The sequence below is a fragment of the Aulonocara sp. 'chitande type north' Nkhata Bay genome, linkage group LG23 (assembly GCF_057382095.1).
Source record: "Aulonocara sp. 'chitande type north' Nkhata Bay isolate Kocher_YH1m ecotype deep benthic linkage group LG23, A_spYH_male_GT1.1, whole genome shotgun sequence".
Taxonomy (NCBI): domain Eukaryota; kingdom Metazoa; phylum Chordata; class Actinopteri; order Cichliformes; family Cichlidae; genus Aulonocara; species Aulonocara sp. 'chitande type north' Nkhata Bay.
In genome coordinates, this window is record NC_141365.1 from 47135027 (window position 1) to 47157510 (window position 22484).

General features: G+C 42.5%; 2 protein-coding genes across 2 annotated transcripts in view; both read left to right on the plus strand.

Annotated features, from left to right (window-relative positions):
* Positions 1 to 22484, plus strand: part of LOC147302822 (ribonuclease inhibitor-like) — a gene marked incomplete at its 5' end in the record, with an annotated part of 440111 nt that overhangs the window by 129257 nt on the left and 288370 nt on the right. The gene's annotated exons all lie outside the window — the stretch shown is intronic.
* On the plus strand, positions 6797 to 7404 carry LOC147302828 (dynein axonemal heavy chain 5-like). Its single transcript, XM_086284564.1, has 3 exons — positions 6797 to 6997; positions 7065 to 7139; positions 7261 to 7404. Exons 1-3 carry the CDS (start codon positions 6797 to 6799, stop codon positions 7402 to 7404), a joined length of 420 nt encoding a protein of 139 aa, XP_086140690.1.

Below are 22484 nucleotides of genomic sequence, written 5' to 3' on the forward strand. Positions count from 1 at the left end.
GCTGCTTATTGGGGAAAATACTTCCTGTTTGCAAAGTAATCCCCATTTTTCCCAGAAAGAAATGTCAGTAGAAATCGATGATCTAAGTGAGAACATGAGCCTTTCAAAAGTCCCAGTGGGTGCAGTCAAAGCAGTCCCTCAGTCCCAGTATAGAGTCTTTGGTCCAGACTGGAACAGCTGTGTGCCCAGTTTGAGCTCTCTTCAGTGCTGTGACCTGACAGACCCAGAGGGGCCATCACATCACATTTAGAAGCTCCCCTGATGGAGCCACAACACATGTCCAATACTTAGTCTGTCTTGTTGGACCAACTGGAAGAAATGATTCAAGGACTTAGTCACAGAACAGAGATTCAAATCTCCAAAATCCAACTGGCTGCATCAGGACATATAGTCTGAAACTCTGCGCAGTTTCCTGTTTGAAGCTGCTTCCTGTTGGCTTCAGCTGTTTGGAGTTTCCATTTTCTAAACTTCTACATTCTGAACCTTCTTCAGCTCTGAACAGATGATGAAACACTGAATGATTTCAAGCACTTTGTCTAATAAACTTACATCTTTCATTCTTTATACAGATTGGTGAACTGTGGTTTGTCAGAGATCAGCTGTGATTATCTGGCAGCAGCACTGAAGTCCAACCCCTCCCATCTGAGAGAGCTGGACCTGTACTACAACAACCTGAAGGATCCAGATGTGAAGCAGCTGTCTGATCTTCAGCAGAGTCCAGACTACAGACTGGAGACTCTGAGGTCAGTAGAGTGATGGAGTGAGTGGGTGGTGCTGTCAGCAGTATTGTACTAAACACAGTCAGTATGAAACAAAGATCCAGTGTTTCCTGTAAAGCTGCAGCTTCTCAGTGAAGCTGTGAGAGGAGAACGGTGACAGGCTTCAGGATTGGACACAAACACTTCCTGTTTCTCACCTTTATGGTCACCATAGTAACGGCTGACACGCTCTGATCAAACACTGTCAACAGCCAATCAGCTCTCTGAACAAAGCAGCACGCAGACCAATGACTGCATTGATTTCCAAGTTTAAAGCAGTGAAGAACACAGTCTGTAGGTGAGGAAGAATTTAGTGAGAGCAGATGTTTGGATGGAATTCCTCCAGTTAACAGCTGGAACCGTCCATCTGGATTGTTGGGCTTGTTGTTGGGGTTCCTACAGAGCTCAGAGTGGACACACCAAGGTTCTTCTAATGAATGAAAGTCCAAACTCAAACTAGGAGGGAAAAACATTTTCAGCAACTTCAATAAAAATCCAAAGATTAGAAAAAGTGAAGCAACAATGAGTCCTAGTACAGTCCCAGCACTGACGTCCCTGCTGCTCTTTATACTGGATGTGCTGCATCACTGACTGACAGCTGATGAAGAGTCTCTGGAAACACTCGTTTATCTCCTCTGCTCTTCCTCCTTCTCTCTGCAGGTGGAGCTGATGATGGTAAACAGGACGGTGTGTGTGCTGAGAGAGGAGCAGCTGTGTCCTGATGATCCAGAGAGGTTGAAACAGCAGCAGCTTGTGTGTAGAGACGCTCTGACTGGGCCATGTTACTGGGAGGTGGAGAGGAGAGCTTCATCCAGCAGTGACTGACAGAGGAATGAAGTGCAGATGACTGTCAGTGCTGCAGAGTGAACTGCTCTGAGAACAGCTCCACTGTCAGACACAATGTAGAGTCCAGCATCAGCCCTGTGTGTCCCTCTGGATCTGACAGAGGATCATCAGTGTATCTGGACTGCTCTGCTGCTGCTCTGTCCTTCTACAGTCTCTGCACAGTCTCTGTCTCACTCTGGAAAGATTTTACAACTTGTTGTAATTACAGAACGTTAATATAATATTCAAACATGTGATCTTCTCTTTATTTCTGAATCTTTACCAAATAAAGAAAAACCAAACTAACAAACAGAAGCTGTCGTGTCCTTTTTCACCACATCTGTGAATCTTTTCTGTGTTTTTCCTCTTTTCCTCCTTCCTGCAGCTCCATCTTCATCATTCTGTGTCCAGTATATGTGAACACGTCCAAAGCATCTGAGCCTCATGTTACCCGTTTGTGTGAGTTACGCCTGTCGTTGTGTTGTGGTGTATAAATAAGGGGCAGGAGACAGCGCTGGATCTCTGAGTTCTTTACTCTCAATTTCTGCAACATCTGCAATATCTAGAAATGCAAACCTGTGAGCTGTGTGTGTTGTGCGTCTGCTCGGCCACCTCTCCTCCGGCCGTGCTGGAAGCAGCTGTGCGTTTGACAGTTTTATCGACTCGACAATAATCGAACAAATTAAATGTTCAAAAATATCAACTTAAGCACTTCAAAGTCAACAAAAAGCTTAAAACAATGAAATAATATTTCACTGAAAAAACAACAGCTCATAAGAACGATACACAAAATAATACAGAAACAAACAAATAAAAGTTATTAACCAGGATCCATGTTTTTGTCACAAACACTGAATCAGCTGATTCACTCTTTATGTTTCTGAGTTTGTTTTGTGATTATAGTTCTGGTTTCTGTTTCTGTGTCTTCACTGTGTCCCACGTCTCCTTACTTTGGACTCTGTGTTATATTTCCTGTTTTACTTTGACAGTCCTGTGTTACTGTTTCCTGTCTCGTGTGTGTAATTGGTCCCAGCTGTGTTTCCCTCCTGCCTCCCGTTCCCTGATTACTAAACTGCGTCCACGCCGCCGGCGCTCCTCTCCACAGCTGGATTCCAGGATTTCAGAGCATCCAGCTGTGGTGAGTGATGGAGACACTTTCTCTGCTCCCTCAGTAATCAGGACAGTTTATTGAACATCAGAGGACATAAAGGACTGTTTTTCACCTGCCCGTTCTGAACCTGGACATTAAAGACTGCTGGCTTCAAGGACATTAATCCCAGTGTCAGCCAGCCAATAACAGCCTGTGTTTTTCAGCTCTTTAGGAGTCAGAAATGAGAAAGACACAGACTGCTAACCGCTCCCTGCAGGAAATAAGCTCCGCCTCTTCCTGTCCTGTATATGAGTGATTCTGACATGAGACACAATGAGTTTCCTGTTTATTGTGACTTAAAGCGAGCAGCAAAGACACTAAACTGTGTGTTTCCAGCTGAAGCTGCTTTTTGTGTTGCTCCCACAATCCTGTCTGAAACAGTCAGTGAGGAAAACTCAGTTTATGCTTCCAAGCTCATTGTGAGAGGGCACATTGTGTTCCTGCAAGTGCTGATTTTGTCTGCATCCCTGAGTTTAGTGAGCTGCCTCCAAGGACTTGTGAAGCCCAGTGTGTTAAGGCTGCATCTCCCAGATGTTTCCACCTTTCCAGCAGAGACGATAAATGTTCCCACAAAGGCTCAAAGACGGTTTGATTTTGTGAGTGTTGGCCTCAAGAGATTGCTCAGTGAGCACCTGAGTGTTTCTGGGACATCGGACACTAACTGGAACTTCAAGTCTGGTTCTGAAGCTGCACATGCAAAGACTGTTTCTGGTTGTAGAGACCTGGCTGTTCCAGGGATTGTAACCTCCCCAGAGGCTGAGCTGCTGACCTCAGCTGACTCTGGAGCCTTGAAGGTAACTAAGTTTGCACCGCTCGGGTGAGCCATCTCAGCTGCAACAGCCTCCACAGAGAGCTCACGCAAGCTTACCCAGCCTGCTGAGGATTTTATGCTGCTGCAGCCCAAAAGGCATCCTGAGCTGGCTGACAGCCACCCACAGCTTCAGCTGCCTCAGCCAGGGGTCTCCACACCTGCTGGCCCTGCATCTGCTCTGACTGGGGGCTCCGGAGAGCCGCGCCAGCCATCCATCTCTGCTGGGGCTCCTGTTTGAGAATGTAGGAGTGTAAACTTCAAATATCTGCTCGGTTTGTCAAGATATCACATATTTGCAAAAGTGCTCTGACGTTTTTGGAGACGTCTGTTACCCACCATCTGGATAGTTAACCGGGAGGTCGAGGGTCATTAGAGCCGGCGAGAACAGCGGACTCCCGGCACATCGTTTTTGGACCCCCACGGCCTTTGGCTGTTCAGGTTTAAACATGATATATAAGTCACTTAGATCACGTAAAAATGTTATCGTTTGGCTTTTTTCAGGGTTTTTTGTTTGGTTTGGCTGAAGTTACAGTTTTCACACAGCTGAATAAACGTCAAACAGAAAAGTGATTAAACAGAAGTGTGAGACGGTCGAGAGTTTACTCCTGTGTCCTGTTAGATTTTAGACAGCAAGGAGCAGACGGCTGAGTTTATTAAACTCCACCGAGACAGCGGTGACGCGGATCTGAAGGCCAGACCGTCACAGCCGCTCACTTCCCGCCTACCCGACCTTTGGAGGACCCGGCCCACGTAGACCTTGAAGGCCGGGTCCTCAGGAGGATGCAGCCTGTGAGTTTGGACACGCCATGACACATGATGTTCTACAGCTGATGTGTTTAAATGAGCTCTACAGGTGAACAGACTTATTAACGTTACCAGCATAATAAACTGTCCTGTCACTGAAGGTGTCTGCCCAACAAGGACGTGGTGCTGAATGCATCCAGACCCCTGCTGACTGTCTTTGCAGCTTCGGTCAAAGGTACAGTGTCCACTGTGACCCTGAGAGCAGGACACAGCCAGAGGTGAGTCAGCAGTTACAAACTAAATGCTGCTGACATGAATCAAACTGCTGGATAACCCACTGCTCATGAAAATGGCACCTTTCTGTTGCTTTTTGAGATTACTGAGAATATTTGAATTGTGACTCAGATGGCAGATCCAGGCTCTCAGCCTCCAGCTGAAACTTCCAGTCCTCCCCCAGCCAGAAGCTCTGATGCTGGGCTGAGAGACTTTGATCCTTCCCTGGATCCAGAAATCCAGGAGGGAGAAGGAGAACAGGACCTCCTTCCTGATCTGGAGAGGCCTGAGGGAAAGAAAGATGGAGCAGACAGAGCTTTGAACAAATCCAAACCTCCTGAGCTTCACCTCCACAAAGGTGCAGACACTGATGCACAGATTCACATGTGACACCTGGCAGCGTCCAGCTTGTGCCGCTGACATTATCTCCACTCTGATACAAGCCTCATTCACTCGCTCACACACGTTCATACAATCACCTTTTCCTCACAGTCACACACATGAATGTAATGAGGGGAACTCGGGGTTCACTGTCATTCCTCAGGATGCTTTGATATGCAGACTGGAGGCTCTGTGGATGAAACACCGACTGTCTGAACCACTCTGAAGTGTTCATGATGGACTTCATCCTGATTAACACTACAATACTTGTTAGAGGCCTTTTATATGTAATAATATTCTTTTCCATTAAAGCTCTGAACATTCTCACTCTTTCTTGACCAGGTGTGACAGGTGAAGGACACCGGCGAATAGGAGGACAGAAGCTGAGAGCCATTAGTCACATGACTTCAGCTGGCTGATGCAACTACTTAGAATCAGTTTGTGAATATGAAGAAAATCAGTGCAGTCACTGGACAAACTCTGATTCTTCCTAGTTTCACTCTTGTTTCAGTCCAGTGTGACTGAGGTGGTAAAAAATGATCTGACTTTTAGCCACACAGCTGTCTGCTAGAGAAAAAGCCTTTGTGCACAACTTTCTTAAAGGCAAACGGCACCATGTTCACTGCAGCTGCAGCAAACGCAGCAAAGAGTGAAAGTTGGACTGAGAATGTTGTGACTGTTTCATGAGAAAGAGCAGGAAAACAAGCATCACACACCCAGACACAGTGCTGGGATTAGAATTAGACTTTAGAGCCAAATGTAGGACAAAAGCTTTAATATGAAAGAGGAAAACCCAACAACAGCCAGAGCATGAAGCTCAAAACTACACCAATCACCAAGAAAGCTGACAGGCCTGTGACACGTCAGAGACGCCGTTCAAATCATAAAGAAGTTGGTTTATTGACAAAATGTAAAAAACCAAAAGAATCAAGTCAACCTTCAGTTTCGAGCGAGTAGACCAATCAGGCACAGCAGCAGCTGTAGAATAAGCAACAATTTGATGTATTACAAACAACCTTTCATATACACACATACATATGGCTCATATGCTGTTTAAAAAGGGCTCAAAGACCCAACAGATTACACAAAGTACAAAAATACTTTCATTCAGACAACAGTCAGCTGTGCACGAGACAGAGAGCCGACTACAGTTAGTAACATGGACTCACTTTGTTTCAGACACGACACAAAGTAACACAAAGCCACAAAGAGCAGAAACATCAAAAAGGAGGCAGAGCAGCAGCAACTCTCCATGAGCTGTGAGGCTAACAGCCACCCACACTTCCTGTGATGCATAATGAAAACAACATTAACCTGAAGGATGATAACAACAGAAAGAAGTCTAAGCTAACGTTACACAGCGCTCACACAGCGCTGACTGTACAGGCCTCACACAGCTACGACCTGCATCCACAACACCTGATTCTACTGAACACAAACAAGTTAATGATATATGAGCAATCCAGGGAAGGCTTCCAGGAAGGTGAGGATCCAAAGACAGCTCTACAACAGCATCAGTCAGCAACAATGTTACTGATCACTGACTCTTTCATCCTTTTATACTCAATCAAAAAGTGCTGTGTTCACATTTGCTTCTGCTGAAATCCAGAGACTGAAAATGCGTCTTTTTAAAGTTTGAATAAACTGACTGAACTTGTCACGAGTCCAACCGTGAGGAACACTTCCCCCCATGACACATCACAGGACAACGTCTCAGTGGAGGGGGGGCAGTAGCTCAGTTTAGGCAGTCACTCTCAGAATCGATGCCTCCAGTCAGGGTCAAACGTGGTCCTCAGAAACCTGCAGATGTTTGGGCCAAGCTCTCACTGGTCTCTGCGTCTGTAGACTGAGCTGATGTTTCTCCAGGTGTCTGGTAAAAGGACGATGCTGCTGTCCAATGAGGCGAGGAGAGAAGTAGCCAAACAGGCGAGAGCCGTGAAGGAGGAACGGCGGGCAGCTCTGGATGCCCGACATAAATACCTGATGAGCAGGCTGGCCGACGCCGGCAGCCTGGAGGAGGCGGCGGTGGAAGACGCCATCGTCTCTGATGACAGAGTAAGTTCAGAGACGTGATCCTTCCTCAGAGTTGAACCTTTGAGTCATTAATGTCTGATTCTTCCAGTTCAGTCTGATCCATGAATTCTTTGCTGCAAACGGATCCAAGAAGCTGATTTTCTTCTATCAGGATGTCAAACAGGTAACTTTGATCACATTTCAATGACTGACACATGAAGGTCTAACCGCTCTTCATAATCTGCTGTCCTGTTTGTTGCAGCGTACTTTGTATTCATATCTTTTAATATCTGCCTTTCTCCCAGAGTCTGTCCTCCCGTCAGTCTTCCTTTGTGGACGCATCAAACTCAGCTGTGGCTCAGAGGAAACTCTTCCTCACTACGGGGAACTCTGAGGTTGGCTTCAGCTTTTTATGTTTAGTTCATGTGAGAATCACAGAAAAATGCTGATATGAGTGGAAGCTTCTGCTGGGAAATTGGCAAAGAGCAGATTATTGAACAGCGAGGCAGACAGTTCATTTCAGTGATGCCAGTTTATTAGAAACGAGGACTGTGGGGCTGCTGGAAGTCAGGACGGCCGTTCTCTGGATAAACCTGACAGCTGAGGTGGAGAGCAGGATTTATCCACAGACGGCTTCTTCCAAGCAAATGTCCTGAACACACCTGAGCTGAGGGTTACACAGTGTGTCCTGTGTGATCTCTGCTTTATGGTGGTTGAATCTCACAAATGTGACCATCAGACCTGACGACTTATTTGTGATGTTTTCATTAAAAATATCCTGGGTGAGGTGTTTGGGGCATGTCCCATGAGGAGGAGTCTCCAGGGCAGACCCAGGACACACTAGAGAGGTTATATCTCTCAGCAGGCCTGGGAATGCCTCAGTATTGTCCTGGATATGCTGGAGGAAGTGGTTGTTTAGGGAGGTCTGGGATTCTCTGCTTAGACTGCTGCACCTGTGACCCGGGACCAGATAAACAGGAAATGGATGTTTGAAATTCAAAGAAATCCTCTTTTAATAATGAGGAAAAAAGACAGCAGGAGATCCATCGCAACTAACAAAACACTTCAAACACATCAATGCATCAACTTTAATCAACTTCATTTGGTTCAAATGAAGGAATCTAACAAAGCACTCACTAAAATGAAACACCAGTTAGTTTCCCGAGCTCAACAGGTCGAACACCTGAGTTTGGTTTGCGGTGCAGTTTTTATTTCTTCTAGATAACTTGGGTTATTTGCACAGGAAGGTTTTTAAATGTATTTCTTAAGTACGATCTTATATGGGGGTTGATTTTATAGCATAACAGAATAATGTAATAACTCTAATAGAGTATAAAACATTTGCAGAATGAAGTACAAGGTGAAGAAAAGTCAGAACGTCCCTGTTTGAAAATACAGTCTCAGAAGGTCAGAGATGGACAAATTCAGCTACAGAAACATGTGGCCATTTTTTTAAAGCCATAGAGCATATTACAGACGACACAAAGAGCAAACACTGTAAACTTCTAACCACAGACCTCACACAGCTCACACACGTCAGAGTGAAGCTGTCATTTCCTGAAGCTTCCACACAAGAGAACTGGCAACAAGGTGGAGTCCTCATGGATCACTAGCAGAGAAATGTGGGTGGGTGCCAGACCACATGGACTCGACTCACTTTATTTCATACAAAGGAGCAGACTAATGCTGTCATCCTTAAAGACTAACTAGAAACAAGCAGTGCGCTCGCATCGACTCGACTTGTTTTGCAAGTTTGAAGTGAGATGGTACTTTGGAGTCAGCCTCCCGAGATGATGGCTGGCTGGTTTTTGAGAAAAATCTCATATTTATACAATGAGTAGCAGACTTTCCTGACTTGCAGAGGTCAACGTCCTCCTCAGTCATGCGCCATGAGTGGCACAGATACTATTCATCAAATAACTAACATGGCCTTGATTGTTACTCCAGAGACTTATCTGCGATGTAGCTTTATAGCATTTTCATTAGCAATCGTATGATTTGTGTTACAATGACCTTTGTGGACGGGCCCGGACCCCCAGGCCTCGTCCGTGACGCCGACGGTGAGCGCAACGTTTTTGTTTTCTTGCGCTTAAAATAACCTGATCAGCGTTCTGTGGACGGTTTGTTTACATTTCTCACATCTGTGATTGTTCACCCGGGTTGGACACGAGCAGAGAGGGCTTTCAAGATGAAAAAGCCAACGTGAAACTTTAACGGACGACAAAGTTTTTCAATCAAATCTCCGTCACACCCTTCCTTGACCTCATCACGTTATCCACCTTAGTCAAGGAACAGTGGTTCGGGAAAATATGCATTTGTTTTTTGGACCAGTTTAAAACGTATCTCAACTAGTGATGTGCGGATCGATACTGAAATATCGATTCCTCCGATACCCGTCATTGTGTCCGGCCCCTTGGCGTGCACACTCACAACAATGGCTGAGCGTAAACAGAGTCATGTGCAGACGTATTTTACCTCCACGAACAGCTGAGACGTGGTTTGCCATACATGTGGCAAGAATGTGAGGTGTTGTGGTAACACCGCTGACCTGGTCAAACACCTCAGAGTGAATCACATCACAGAATATGACGAGCGTATGTTGAGGCGAACTGAAGAGGAGGAGAGGGAGAGGTGCTGCCAGGGCGAGACAGACGTCTCTCACGGAGTCCTTTAATGCTGCAGGCAGGCAACAAATAGCCACAACTTCAGGTTTTTCATTTCTATATGATAATTCTGCATCATTAAGTGATAAGAACAAGTAATCTGATGTCCTGTGATCATTACGACGCTATAATTTGAGATAAAATAAAAGATAGAGTAAAAAAAATAAGTTTTTGTACAGAGTATCGTATCAGATCAGTATCGTCGATACCACCCTGAATTTTACTTGGTATCGGATCGGAAAGGAAATCAGTGGAAATCAAATCCTGCTTCTACAGGTGTCCAGTTCATTCACTCTGACCCCTCCAGATAAGCGTTGCCAGTTCTCACTGTGCTGTAGATCACATTTTCTTGTGTTTGGGGTTATAACGGTTACTTTTGAGGTCTGTGTTATAAAGCAAGTTAATCCTGAATTTAACTGGAGAAGACAAATTCCCACTGCGTGGTGTAGTGCACAGCCAGGCATTCTTTACATTAGTTCGTTTGACAAAACCAAAAAGCCGAAAGTATTTACTTGGAGTTTGGTTTGATGAAATAAGTGCCAGAATCAGTGAATACAAATGATTCCAATGACATGAAAACTGGTCGAAGGACAAATCCCTCAAGAAAAGCACGACTAGCACATTAAGTTTGTTTGTAATCATCATCATCTCTAACACCATGCGCACAACAGTGATTTTGTTACAGAACACTAAGATAGTAAAATCTGGGAAATGATGATATTTCTTTCCAAAACTTCCTGTCTGGAAGACATTAAAGCTGCTGTGCCACCTGCAGCTTCTTTCAATCTATGTTATGTGAATATATCTTTTTTTTTTGGGTTTGAACATCCATTCAAACTCACTCTCTGTCTAGCAAGTGTCATTCCCTCATTTCCTTGGGGTCCAGCTTCACATACGTGGCACTGAGCCTTTTCCTTTGTCACCTCTTTCTGCTACATGCCTAGCCTCCCAGTTTCTTGGTCTATTTTCTTCATTTCGCTAACTACACTTCTTTTTCTTTGTAAATCTCTTCCTTCAAATACTTTCAAAATCACTTTTCTTTTTTCCCTTTCTTCTGTGCAGAGAAGACGTCAAACCCCTTCTTGGCAGTTTATCTCAATAAAGCTGTACTATCCCAGCCATCTGGTAAGTCTTCCCTACTACCCAGAGCCTGTTTATACTCCTGCATGTCTCTGCCTTCACTCACTTCCTCTTCTTGATGTCCAAACTCATCCTTCAAACTACCATTTGATGCTGCATAGCTGCATTCTCCCTGACACCTCCTTGTCTCCTGTCTTTTTGATTTCACCTTCTGCATAATATTTAGTTGCCCTGTGTGCAGCTTCCTCCACTTTCATATATTTCTACAAGTTCCTCCCTGTTCTTGAAGTATGTGTGCACCACGGCCATTTCCACTTGGAAAATCTGCCCCACATCTGTCTTTCTAGATTTCTCTCCTAAACACCACACCTACCCAACACCTCATAACCTCTGTTCCCTTCACCTAAATGTCCATTGAAGTCTGTGTCAATCACCACTGTAGTATGTGGTCTCTTGCACACAAAATGTGTCTACCCTCCACCTCCATAATATGAGTCCGCCAGCCCTCCCATTGCCAGTCAGAGTCCATAACAAGTCAAAAACATAAACAGCTCGAACGTATTATTTATTTAAAAGAGAGAGAGAGAGAGAGAGAGAGAGAGAGAGAGAGAGAGAGAGAGAGAGAGAGCTCAGTTGTCCTTGCTCTAGCATCAAGAGTCAGTGACTGGCTGTTCACTGCAGGCTCAGCAGTCCAATGGCCGATCAGCAACAAAACAAATAAAAAAATAAGACACGTTCTTGATTATGACAACAAACCACATCCAAAAAAATATGACAGCAACACTTTAAGTTTTGTGTGCATTCATCATGTGCAACTCTGCAGAAAGTCTCATGTCAAGGATGTGTGGACAGGGGGGCTATTAAAAAGTTCCAGTATACAGAATAGAAAACCATCAAATGAATGAAATAAAATCTGTTGTCACAGTGGTTTTTGAAGGAACGATTACTTCACAGATGGACAGCCTCATTATATTTTAGTTAAACCTGATGATACACACTTCACGTCACCCTAGTTACATGTTTTTATTTGCCATGTGTATGTTATCCAAGGGAGGAAAAAAATGAAAAAGAAAACTTTTGATGTGTCCAGACATTTCTTCACATCAGCTGCCAGCAACCAGTTTCAGCATGTACAACTGTTGCAGTAAGTGTGCTCATGCAGACCAACTATGCTGGTCCACTGTTCTTAATGGTGCTGCATGTTGAGAAAGAAGTGAAACAAATGTTTTGTTTAACAAGTCCACTAGTGTTAGAATAACTTGGCATTTCCAATCTGTTTCTGCTGTAGTTCAATGAAAGGTTTCAGTTACTTAAGTTTGAGAAAAACCAAAAAACCAAATTGCGTTTACAATTGTAGTTTCATCTTGTTATAAGATATTTGAAATAAAAACAAACAAAAAACATGAACAAACAAACCACAAACAAACAAACCACAAACAAACAAACCACAAACAAACAAACCACAAACAAACAAACCACAAACAAACAAACCACTACATTTTCAGAAATATTTCTGCAGTCTGATTTACAAGTATAAACTTTCTGACCAAAACGCCACAATTTCATCCCTCAAACAAGTTGTCAACTGTGTCAACGACCAATGAGGACATCACTGCTACACTTGATGATACTCACACCTTGAAAAAGTGCAAAGGTTTCCCAACAGGACTTCGACGGTTGGTCTTCTTGATCAAGCTATAATCTGTTCTCATCAAAACCACCATAAAACCAGTTTGACAGGATGATGCTGATAAATCCCTCTAGACCTTTTTGTGACAGTATTAAAAGCTTGCTGGAAATTCTCTGTACTCATATTTGTGCTCAGTATCTGTAGGAGCCATTTTTGTGTGGGTACCTCATGTATGCCACTAGGGGTCACCTTTTGTGTTACATATGGTGTGTCTATTTAAGGTAGATAGGTCATTAGCAGCAGGTGTGTTGTTGTTGGGAATGAGCAAACAGATTGTGACCGCTGCGCTGTTATGTTAAATTGTGTTGGAATAAAGAATCTAAAGGACAAGATAAGTATGGTTTCAGTTATTGAACTAAGTTTAATACGTTTATTCATACCAGTGACATTGCATTAACCTGCCAACAAACAGCTCAGTGGCTTTAAATGTAGGCTTAGCCTCGACAGCATCTATAACACCATTAAAATGCAGTAATGGCCACACAAAAAATAAAACGTGACCATATTCAGTTTAAGCCATTTTATGTGGTTTAGTTTATACACTTGAATCACAGTAGATGATAGCTTTCTGTTTTTAAATGTCTCCATTTATTGCAAACACTATAGTTACTGTTCTGCCTTTTATAAGGTAAACTGGATATTATGGTTGCAAACGGCCCTAGAGCTCCCTCTAGTGGCTGCTTTGTAATATGGGTTTGACTACTTTGGGAAAGGAACAATGAGAAGGTGAAAAAATCAAAGATGGCGGAAAGTTATCGTTCTAAGCTGATATGGACCTTAAAATGTTGTTGCCTTGGACAAGATATGTCTGTAAGTATGAGTGATGATAAAATAATTATTAACTTTTGTTTTGTGTAAAAATGGTACGATAATTTGTACATTTGAAAGTTTTATCTTGTTATCAAATCACTTTGACTGTCACATCACATGTGCAGGTACACTGGTACAGTACATGTGAGTGAAATTCTTGTTTGCGAGCTTCACAAGCAACAGAGGTGTGCAAAAATACAATAACGTAAAACAAGCAAAATATAAGAACGGCTAAATCTGAGACTAATAAATATATGTACAATATATAATAGTACATGCATTACTGGATGTGTATACTAAATATGTTTTTCTATGCGCGCGCGTGTGTGTGTACATATTTTACAAATTAAATAGAGTAAACAATAAAATAAAATATACAGAGGTTGGTAGTTGGACATGTGCAAAACAAGTGGCATTTATATACAGTGTGGAGTGCATAATGTTGAAGTTCCAGTAGTGAAGCTGAGGTGTCTATGACGTGTTCAGCAGTCTGATGGCCTGGTGGAAGAAGCTGTCTCTCAGTCTGCTGGTTGGGGACCGGATGCTGCAGAACCTCCTTCCTGTTGGAAGTAGTCTGAACAGTTGATGGCTGGGGTGACTGGAGTCCTTGATGGTCCTCCCCGCTTTCCTCAGGCAGCGCTTCCTGTAGATGTCTTGGAGGGAGGGAAGCTCACCTCCAATTATCCGTTCAGAGCACCGCACTACTCGCTGGAGAGCTTTGCGGTTGTAAGCGGTGCTGTTGCCGTACCAGGTGGTGATGCATCCAGTGAGGATGCTCTCAATGGCACAGTGATAGAAGGTCCTGAGGATGCGGGGGCTCATGCCGAATCTTTTCAGTCTCCTGAGAAAGAAGAGGCGCTGCTGCGCCTTCTTCACTGTTTTGTTTATGTGTACTGACCACGTAAGATCCTCAGCCAGATGTACCCCAAGGAAGCGGAAGCTGCTCACTCTCCACAGCAGCGCCGTTGATGGTGATGGGGGTGTGTACTTCTCTGCTCCTCCGGAAGTCCACTATCAACTCCTTTGTCTTTGCGACGTTGAGGGTGAGATGGTTGTCTTGACACCAGTGGGTCAGGGCGCTGACCTCCTCCCTGTAAGCCGTCTCATCACTGTTGGTGATAAGACCCACCACTGTAGTGTCGTCCGCAAACTTCACAATGATGTTGGAGCTGTTAGTGGCTGTGCAGTCATAGGTGTAGAGTGAGTACAGGAGAGGGCTCAGTACACACCCCTGTGGTGCACCAGTGTTCAGTGTGATGGGGGATGAGGTGATGCTGCCCAGTCTGACTACTTGGCGTCTATCAGACAGGAAGTTAAGGATCCAGCTGCAGAGGGAGCTGCTCAGTCCTAGATCCTGCAGTTTCCTGTCCAGCTTCGAGGGAACGATGGTATTGAATACTGAGCTGTAATCTACTGTTAGCTTGCAGTAAGAGTGTAACAAGCTAGTTTACAATGTTAGTTAGCTAATACAGTATTTTGTACTTTCAGTTTTACGATGGTCAAAGAGAAGGCAATGGTCAGAGGCCATTCTTCAATAAATCAGCGCAGAAAGGAAAATAAGTCTGGTTATTGGAGCATCGTTATCTCGCTGTCTAGCTGGTGAAACTAAGGAACTCAGGGCGAGGACAGCAAAGTTACCAAAGGGGAAAAACTATCAAATTAAAACTGCATCATCTCAAAAATCACAAGTTTCTCTAAAATGTGTTTATTCTAGGGCTGCAGTTATTCATCATTTTAGTCATAAAGTATTTTATTGATTGTTCGAAAATTGAATTGGATTAGAAATAGTTTTCTTATTAATGAGCAATAATAATTATTATTCCAAAGAGAAAACACACGGGTCTTTTGGTTACCATTTTAGAAATTGCCATCCTTTAATGATTCATCTGTTAAAAAAAATATTTTGACTGCTTTTATCTAAAAAATATTTTGAGATGCTGAAATGCTGAAATAATAATAATAAAAAAAACAGACACTGATGTCAACATAAAGGTAAACACGCAATTTAGTTTCTTTAGTTTCTGGTTCTCTCCTGTATGGACTAGAGAACGCACGATACCACTTTTTTGTGTCCAGTATCGATATGAATCCGATACAGCGTATTTTTATAATCAATAAAACAGTTTTTTTAATATCTTTCTTTATTTTGTATAAGTTCATACTCAAGTTTTAAAAAATAAAACATTAAAGTTATTTAGTTATACCTGTATGCAAAAAACACACTGCACCCAAAATATTTCATAGTTCAGCAACACTGATCAATCTAATAAACTTAAACCTGCACCATCCTCCCTATTCTGGTATTTTAAAGAGTACTTAGCAGAAATATTAAACAACCTAACTAATAGGGTTGCAAACTCCCAGCAAAAAAAAAAACTAAAGGGAACCATCGCCCACCCTCTGCCTCGTGGTGCTTAATCGACATAATCGACTTTAATTTAATGCATGTATTTAAAAAAAATGCACAGAAATCAATTATTTTTCAACAACAATTAAATAGATTCAACATCTTTCTTCAACAGAACTGCAGACTGCACAGATGGTATCTTCCCAAAGGAAAAAGTACTATAACTTACTAGGGTATATATTAGACTTAATAGTTACTATATACAATATTAGATTTCTATACATTTTACGTTAGATAAAAACTTTGGTTGTAAGATTCAGATAATTATTTATTAAAAGCGAGACATTTTAAACGAGAATAAGAAAGAAAAGTATTTCTTTGTGCCCCCCTTTTCGCTGTTAATGCCCCAGCTGGCCCCCTGGCAAAACCGTGCTAGACCCGCCCCTGCACAGTTACCAGCTTCTTGGATATTGTGTTCACTATACTGTGTTCAAAATGTACTTCTCATTTAATAGAAGAAATGTAATCATGTCAATATAGAGGATTTCAAATTCTCACTCCTGTTAATTAAAAAAAAGAAAAAAGTAGGATAAGACATGAGAAACTCCTTGAAAAGGACAGTCTCCATTATAGCACCTCATGGAAGCTTTGTTAGACGACCTGTCATTAAAAACTAGAAAGACCATCCAGCATCGGGAGCTTTCAGACTTCCAGGTACGACAACAAGCCTATTGCTGGTTTGCCCACTCTGACTGTGTCAGTATTTGCTCCACATACCAACTGCTCTGACCCTAAAGTAAGCCAGAATCACACACAGCCATATGTAGGCACATTCCAACCACAAAGAATAACTGGGGATTCTTCATCCTGTAAACATCCTGAACAACTGGTTTTGGTGGTTTGATGGGAACAGATCCTCACCTGATCAGGAATACCAACGATCACCCCACCACTCATGTCTTGTTGGGAAATGTTTGCAGTCCTCAAGCTGTGAAAGTCATCAGGTGCAGCAGTCATGAACACCATGTAAACATCCCTGTTGGTAGGACAAACAAATAACAGTGGGATTCATTCGAGAAAACAGAACTTGTTTGATTCCCTGTCTGACAAAAATAAATTAATGCAACGTAAAAATTAGATTTAAAAAATCAGCAGCATCATATGTAACCAGGTCCTAAATTACATATTGTTATAATTACACAAAATTTGTTCTAAAGCCCAAACTGCTCCTGGTATATCTGACTTTTAGCACCTCCAAGCCTGTAGTCATCTTGGTTATTAGTTAGGCCCCTCCCCCGTGTGTCGCTATGTGTATAGGCACTGTTAATGCTAGCATGAACAGATCATTCTTGCTGGCTGTTGTAGTGGCTTGAGCTAACTCTCATCCCAACTGTTTATATTTGGTTATAGGAGCTGGAGTGGGCATTAATGCTCCACAATTTACAAGCTGGGACCTGCCGCTAATCCATGGTTAAAGCCTTTACCCACATCAACACTGCAGGCAGAGGCTAACATCTGCAATACTATTAATAATTACACATAACTGTAGCAACAACAAAGAGAGGCTCGAACAAGAAAGGCTTGAAACCCTTAGAAAAGACTGATCAGAGTTGGTTCAATGAACTCTGATCATGTTCATTCGGAGTTAAGCTCGTGTGTGTTTAGAGACAGAAAGCCATCATGTTACCAGGATTCTCCAGAGAAACACAGAAATAAAGAGCAGAGCCTCCATCTTCATTTAGTGGACAGAGGAATATGATCACAAATCAGTGTGGGCCAAAATTTGTATCTTAAAAACTAGGAGGGGATAAAGTTATACCAACATACTGTAATATTTTTATAATATACACTAGCAAACTTTCATGCTGTGTGTGATATTAAAAATATTGTATTGTGTGATATCACATTCTATTGTGATACAGCATTTTAATCTGACCTTTGATTTCTAAATGCTTCATTAAACTGTCAAATATACAAATATAGACAACTGTGGGATTTGTCTAAAGTATTTGCATATGCCATAGAAATGTTAGCACTCACAGTTTACTGGGCAAGGTTTATGCAACGTTTCAACAAGACCAGTCCACTTATGACAAACGCGATCATACGAGCATTATAGTACGATGCAGTCTCTGCATGATATGACTATCTATTCAGCTGTAACCTGACAGGGACAAAGTCTAGGAGACAGAAACTGAAGATAGACACCATTTACTGATGGACCTGTTATATTAGGTGACAATTCCACGTGAAAGTCAAAAGAAATGAATACATACAGGGCAAGTCTTTATGAGGCAAACATGATGTGCATCTCACACGAAAGCGATTTAGGTGATTTTCTGTGAGAAATGTGTAAAAAGATCCGTACTCTGAATTTCAGATACTATTGATCTGTTTGTTGTGTGTCTGAGGGTTTACGCAGGGACGTTTTGTGTAAGCACTGATTGCTACAGTAGCATCCAATCAATGCTTACAGTGCAAAGAAACTGGCCTACAGTCTGACAGCTGCATTAATGTCTACACAATCTAAGAGTTTGAAAGATGGACACACGTGAGATGATCATAAATCCACAACAGAATCCTTTCTGTCCTGACATACTGATGAGAAAATAACTGAAGCACTCGTGTCAAGAACAACAACAACAAAGGGAAACATGCCTAACTTGGATTTCAGTGATTGTGAAAACAAACATATGCAAATGAATTTCCTCTGTGCGCTTTGCCTGATTCAGGAAATCACTATCAGTCAAGTTGAGTGTGAGTCAGTGAGTATGTTATGTTCACATAGACTGTTACCTCAGGGGCTAACTTACCAGATGAAATGAACCTTTATGGAACGGAAACCCAGAATTTGTTTCAAGTCACATTTTAGCTTAACCTGCATGGTGGAAAGTGCCTGTACCAGAGACATGATTGTTGCTGCTTAGGTTAAAATATCTAGTATATGTCAATAATGTAACAAAAAAGAAGAAGAAAATCTGTGGCGGTGTAAAAGTCCCACTAAATGCGTCTCTCGGTGTACATCTAAACTATATAACGATTAACCGCCAACTGTGAGTTCAATTTAAATTTTCCTTTACAAATGTGTGTTTGTTTAGGAAGGAAAGAAATGTGTGCGCACAGTGTTCGGCAATATAGACTCAAAGGCAGCACCAAGACTGGCACGAGACTATTTCCACTGCACTGAGGGTGGGAACTCCAGGCCTCGGGGCCGCTGTCCTGCAGGGTTTAGATGTGTCCTTGATCCAACACAGCTGATTTAAATGGCTCATTTTGAACGTTGACATATACATCAAGGAATGGACCAGCCACTGCACTGATGTTAAACCAGTTCAGAAGTTCATTTATCATCATGAACCACCAATTTATGAGCAGACAAACCAAAGTACACTCCAAGATTCAGTTGCTTGTAGAAGCACGTTTAGCAGCAACAGCTCAAAGTCATTGTTTTCTGTATGACTATCAGTCTCTCACATCATTGGGGAGTCATTTAGGCTCACTCTTCTTTATAATGTTGCTTCACTTCATTGAGGTTTGCACAAATTTGTTTATGCAAAACTCACGACCACACTACTTCTATTAAGCTGAGCTTTAAACTTTCTAAAATATAAAACCTGCTAGACACCGGTGTTGTGCCAAAAAGTGATTGTCTGCCAAAAACTGATTTCTGGTATTTGCCAAAAAGTGATTGCTCGTATTTAAACTGCTATAAGTAACTTGTTGGGCTATAATATGTGAAACATATGTCAAATGCTTCCCTCATGGATGACATAAAGTCATCTTGAGCCACAAACAACATTCGTGTAACAAGGTAGAAGCCGCGATCAGTTTTTGGCAGCGACTTTTATATAACCTTTATTTATGTAGTTAAAAAAATCTCATTAACATTAAACATGTCTTTTGTAAGAGTAAGTTGGCCAAGAGGACAGCAGCAATGGCAGCAAATATTACAATAGTTCAGTAAAAATATTTTAAGTGAGGATAAAGGAGCGGATTGGTTATAATGTAAGTACAGGGTGGGCCATTTATATGGATACACCGTAATAACATGGGAATGGTTGGTGATATTAAAGTCCTGTTTGTGGCACATTAGTATATGTGAGGGGCAAACTCCTCAAGATGGGTGGTGACCATGGTGGCCATTTAGAAGTCGGCCATCTTGGATACAACTTTTGTTTTTTCAATAGGAAGAGGGCCATGTGACACATCAAACTTATTGGTAATGTCACAAGAAAAACAATGGTGTGCTTGGTTTCAACGTAAACCTCCAGCAGAACCAGGCTCAGGGAGGGGCGGGGCCATCTGCTGACCGGTTGGGGTGAGAGAAGGAAGACAGGATGAAGACATGCTGTGGAAGCGAGACAGAGATTAATAACAGATATGATTCAATGCAGAGAGGTCTGTTAATACATAGTGAGTGAACCAACCAACCACAGCATCTGTGGTGAGAGAGTCATCAAGGAGTTCAGGCACTCCATCAAGCTCACAGTCACAGACTCAGGTGAGATTCTAGAGTTGCAGGGCTTCCTCCAGAGCAGCTGTTAGAAACACAGCTGCATCTTCTTTCTCTCACACACAGAAAAGAGTGAGACAGAGTGAGGCATCAGGGAGTTTAATTACCAGCTTTAAGACAAATGAATGAGAGTGCTGAATGATAGCACTCATGAGTGGTGCAGCATGCTTTAATTACTACCCACTAGTGAATGTGTCAGCAGCTGAAACTGTATTAATGGTGATTTAAAGAAACGAGTCCCAGTGTGTAGACCAGGCAAGCTGCTTCACTTGTAACACACTGGCAGAAACCCCAAGTCAGTTAGGATGACTACCTGAACATTTGAATGTTTCCACTGGTCACTGAGGTGGTACGTTACAGGGATCCAGTCTGTTCATTTACAGGACTCTACTAGAGCTGCTTTGCATGACTCACAGTTGAAATAATGCTTCTTTGTCTGATGCAGGGCCTTGGTTCACCCCATCAGTCGTGCAGGGGGTCGTCTGCTCTGCAAAAGTGCACTTTAATGTAAACTGTGCAGCAGTGCTGCAAACTAATCCAGACGAAATAAAAGCACAATGTCAGGAGCTACTGCAGTTCAGCATCAAACGTAGGCCAAATCAATCATTAATATGATTTTCATGATCATCTTGTTTGTCTTAATGTTCTTATGATTCAAAGAAACATCCAGCAGCTGTGAGATCGGCTGTACTGATTTAAAATGAAGTGTGTACGGCCCCAAAGCCTCTGAATGAGCTGCAGATGTGTTTCAAACTCCTGTAACAAAAGCAAACATGTCTGCATACCGGCTAACTTTGTCCACACACTGTTTCTGCTCTGCAGGTTTCACAGATGAAGATGCAAATAGTGGAGGATACGGGGATGGAGGAGATTGGGTTGGACTTTCATTAATATTTTGTCTGTTAGTTTGGGCTGTTTGTTGTTCCTGCTGCTTCCGCTGTCGTCATAATTACCTGCAAGGAACTAAAGCCATTATAGCAGCATCCTCCTGAAAACAACATCTGCTCTGCTTTTCCACAAGAATGAAGATGCAGAGGTCTGGCTTTAGGATCTGAGCTCAGATAACATCTGGAGTTTAAAGCATCATTTTAATCTTCTTCTGCACAAAATGGCTCAGTCGAGTGCTGCCAACTCCAAGAGGTTTTCGGAGGATCGGGTGATGGAGATCTATAAAGTAGGAGTAACATTATATAGCTACTATGTCAAAATTCTATAGTATGGTATATGATATGGCACAGCCCTGCTGTAAAGATCAAATGTGTGACAGTGAAAGGTGCTACAAAGAAGTCGGGAGAGAAATGCTGCAGAAAAGTCTCTTTAGCAAACAACGAGCAAACATAAAGCCCGTCCATTTCACATTTAAGGCAGGTAGTATGTTTGTTTTTCTAATGTTGACAAACTGACCCTCCATCCATCCACTTCTGCTGATCCTTTTCAGGGTCGCGGGGGCGCTGGAGCCTAACCCAGCTGTCTTAGAGCGAGACAGACTGAAGACCTGTCCAGTCCGCTGTCCCTACTAAGTGCATGTCCTTGAAACAGTGGAATAAAAACTAAAGCAATGACAAATAATGATCCTCATCATCAACATTACTACCGAAATGTGAACTAGCAAGTACAGCCTGAGCCCATAGAAACAACATCTTTGTAATCTGTAACAGTTTTGGATTTTTGGACATGTTAAACAACTTTTAAAGGGTTTTTCACAAAGATGCTGAACATTAAATGCAGGATGCCACAGACATCCATTTTAGCCAACAATCTGCCATCTTCACCTCCAGTGTTCAAATAAAACGGAGACGTTGTGACATCAGCAGGAGACAGAGATCAGCTAGAGACACGCAGACAGTTTAAGCAGGCTGCTGTTCAAGTGGAGGCTGGTATGAATCCTGCTTCTGTTTATGTTTCCTGTTGAACAAAAACTTGACCAGAAACTGACATACCAACTTTCAGACTAGCAGATCCATCCTCCTTCCCTCCATCCTCTGTGTGTCCTTCTGTCTGACCTGCAGCTGAGAAACAGGTGTGAGGTGTCAGCTGTCAGGTAGGTGATGAGTGAAGAACAGAACAGAATCCATTTCCTCTTCAAACTGCTGTCAGACATGAGCTGTGTTCCAATTCGTCGGCTGCATCCTTCGGAGGACCCGGCCTTTGCGGTCTACGTGGGCCGGGATGGTGGGGACAGAGAGGCTGTAACTACATCTGCTGGTGTCACTGTGACCTCAGAGCAGTTTACATGAAACATGAAACGAATTACAACTTTTGCGATATTGACCAGCTCATGATGCAGAGTGTAGACTGTATCTGTGATAATGAAAATGATTTAAGGACTGGTTTATGACACGTCTATAAAAAATATAAAGTCTGTACAAATGTGAAACTACAAAGTTAAAAGCAGCTGGAACGACAGCTGTTCAAAGCTGAACACT

Coding starts and splice junctions, on each gene's coding strand:
- LOC147302828 (XM_086284564.1), top strand. CDS start 6,797: ATGTTTCTCCAGGTGTCTGGTAAAAGGACGATGCTGCTGTCCAATGAG. Junction 6,998..7,064: donor CCATCGTCTCTGATGACAGA/GTAAGTTCAGAG, acceptor TGATTCTTCCAG/TTCAGTCTGATCCATGAATT. Junction 7,140..7,260: donor TCTATCAGGATGTCAAACAG/GTAACTTTGATC, acceptor CCTTTCTCCCAG/AGTCTGTCCTCCCGTCAGTC.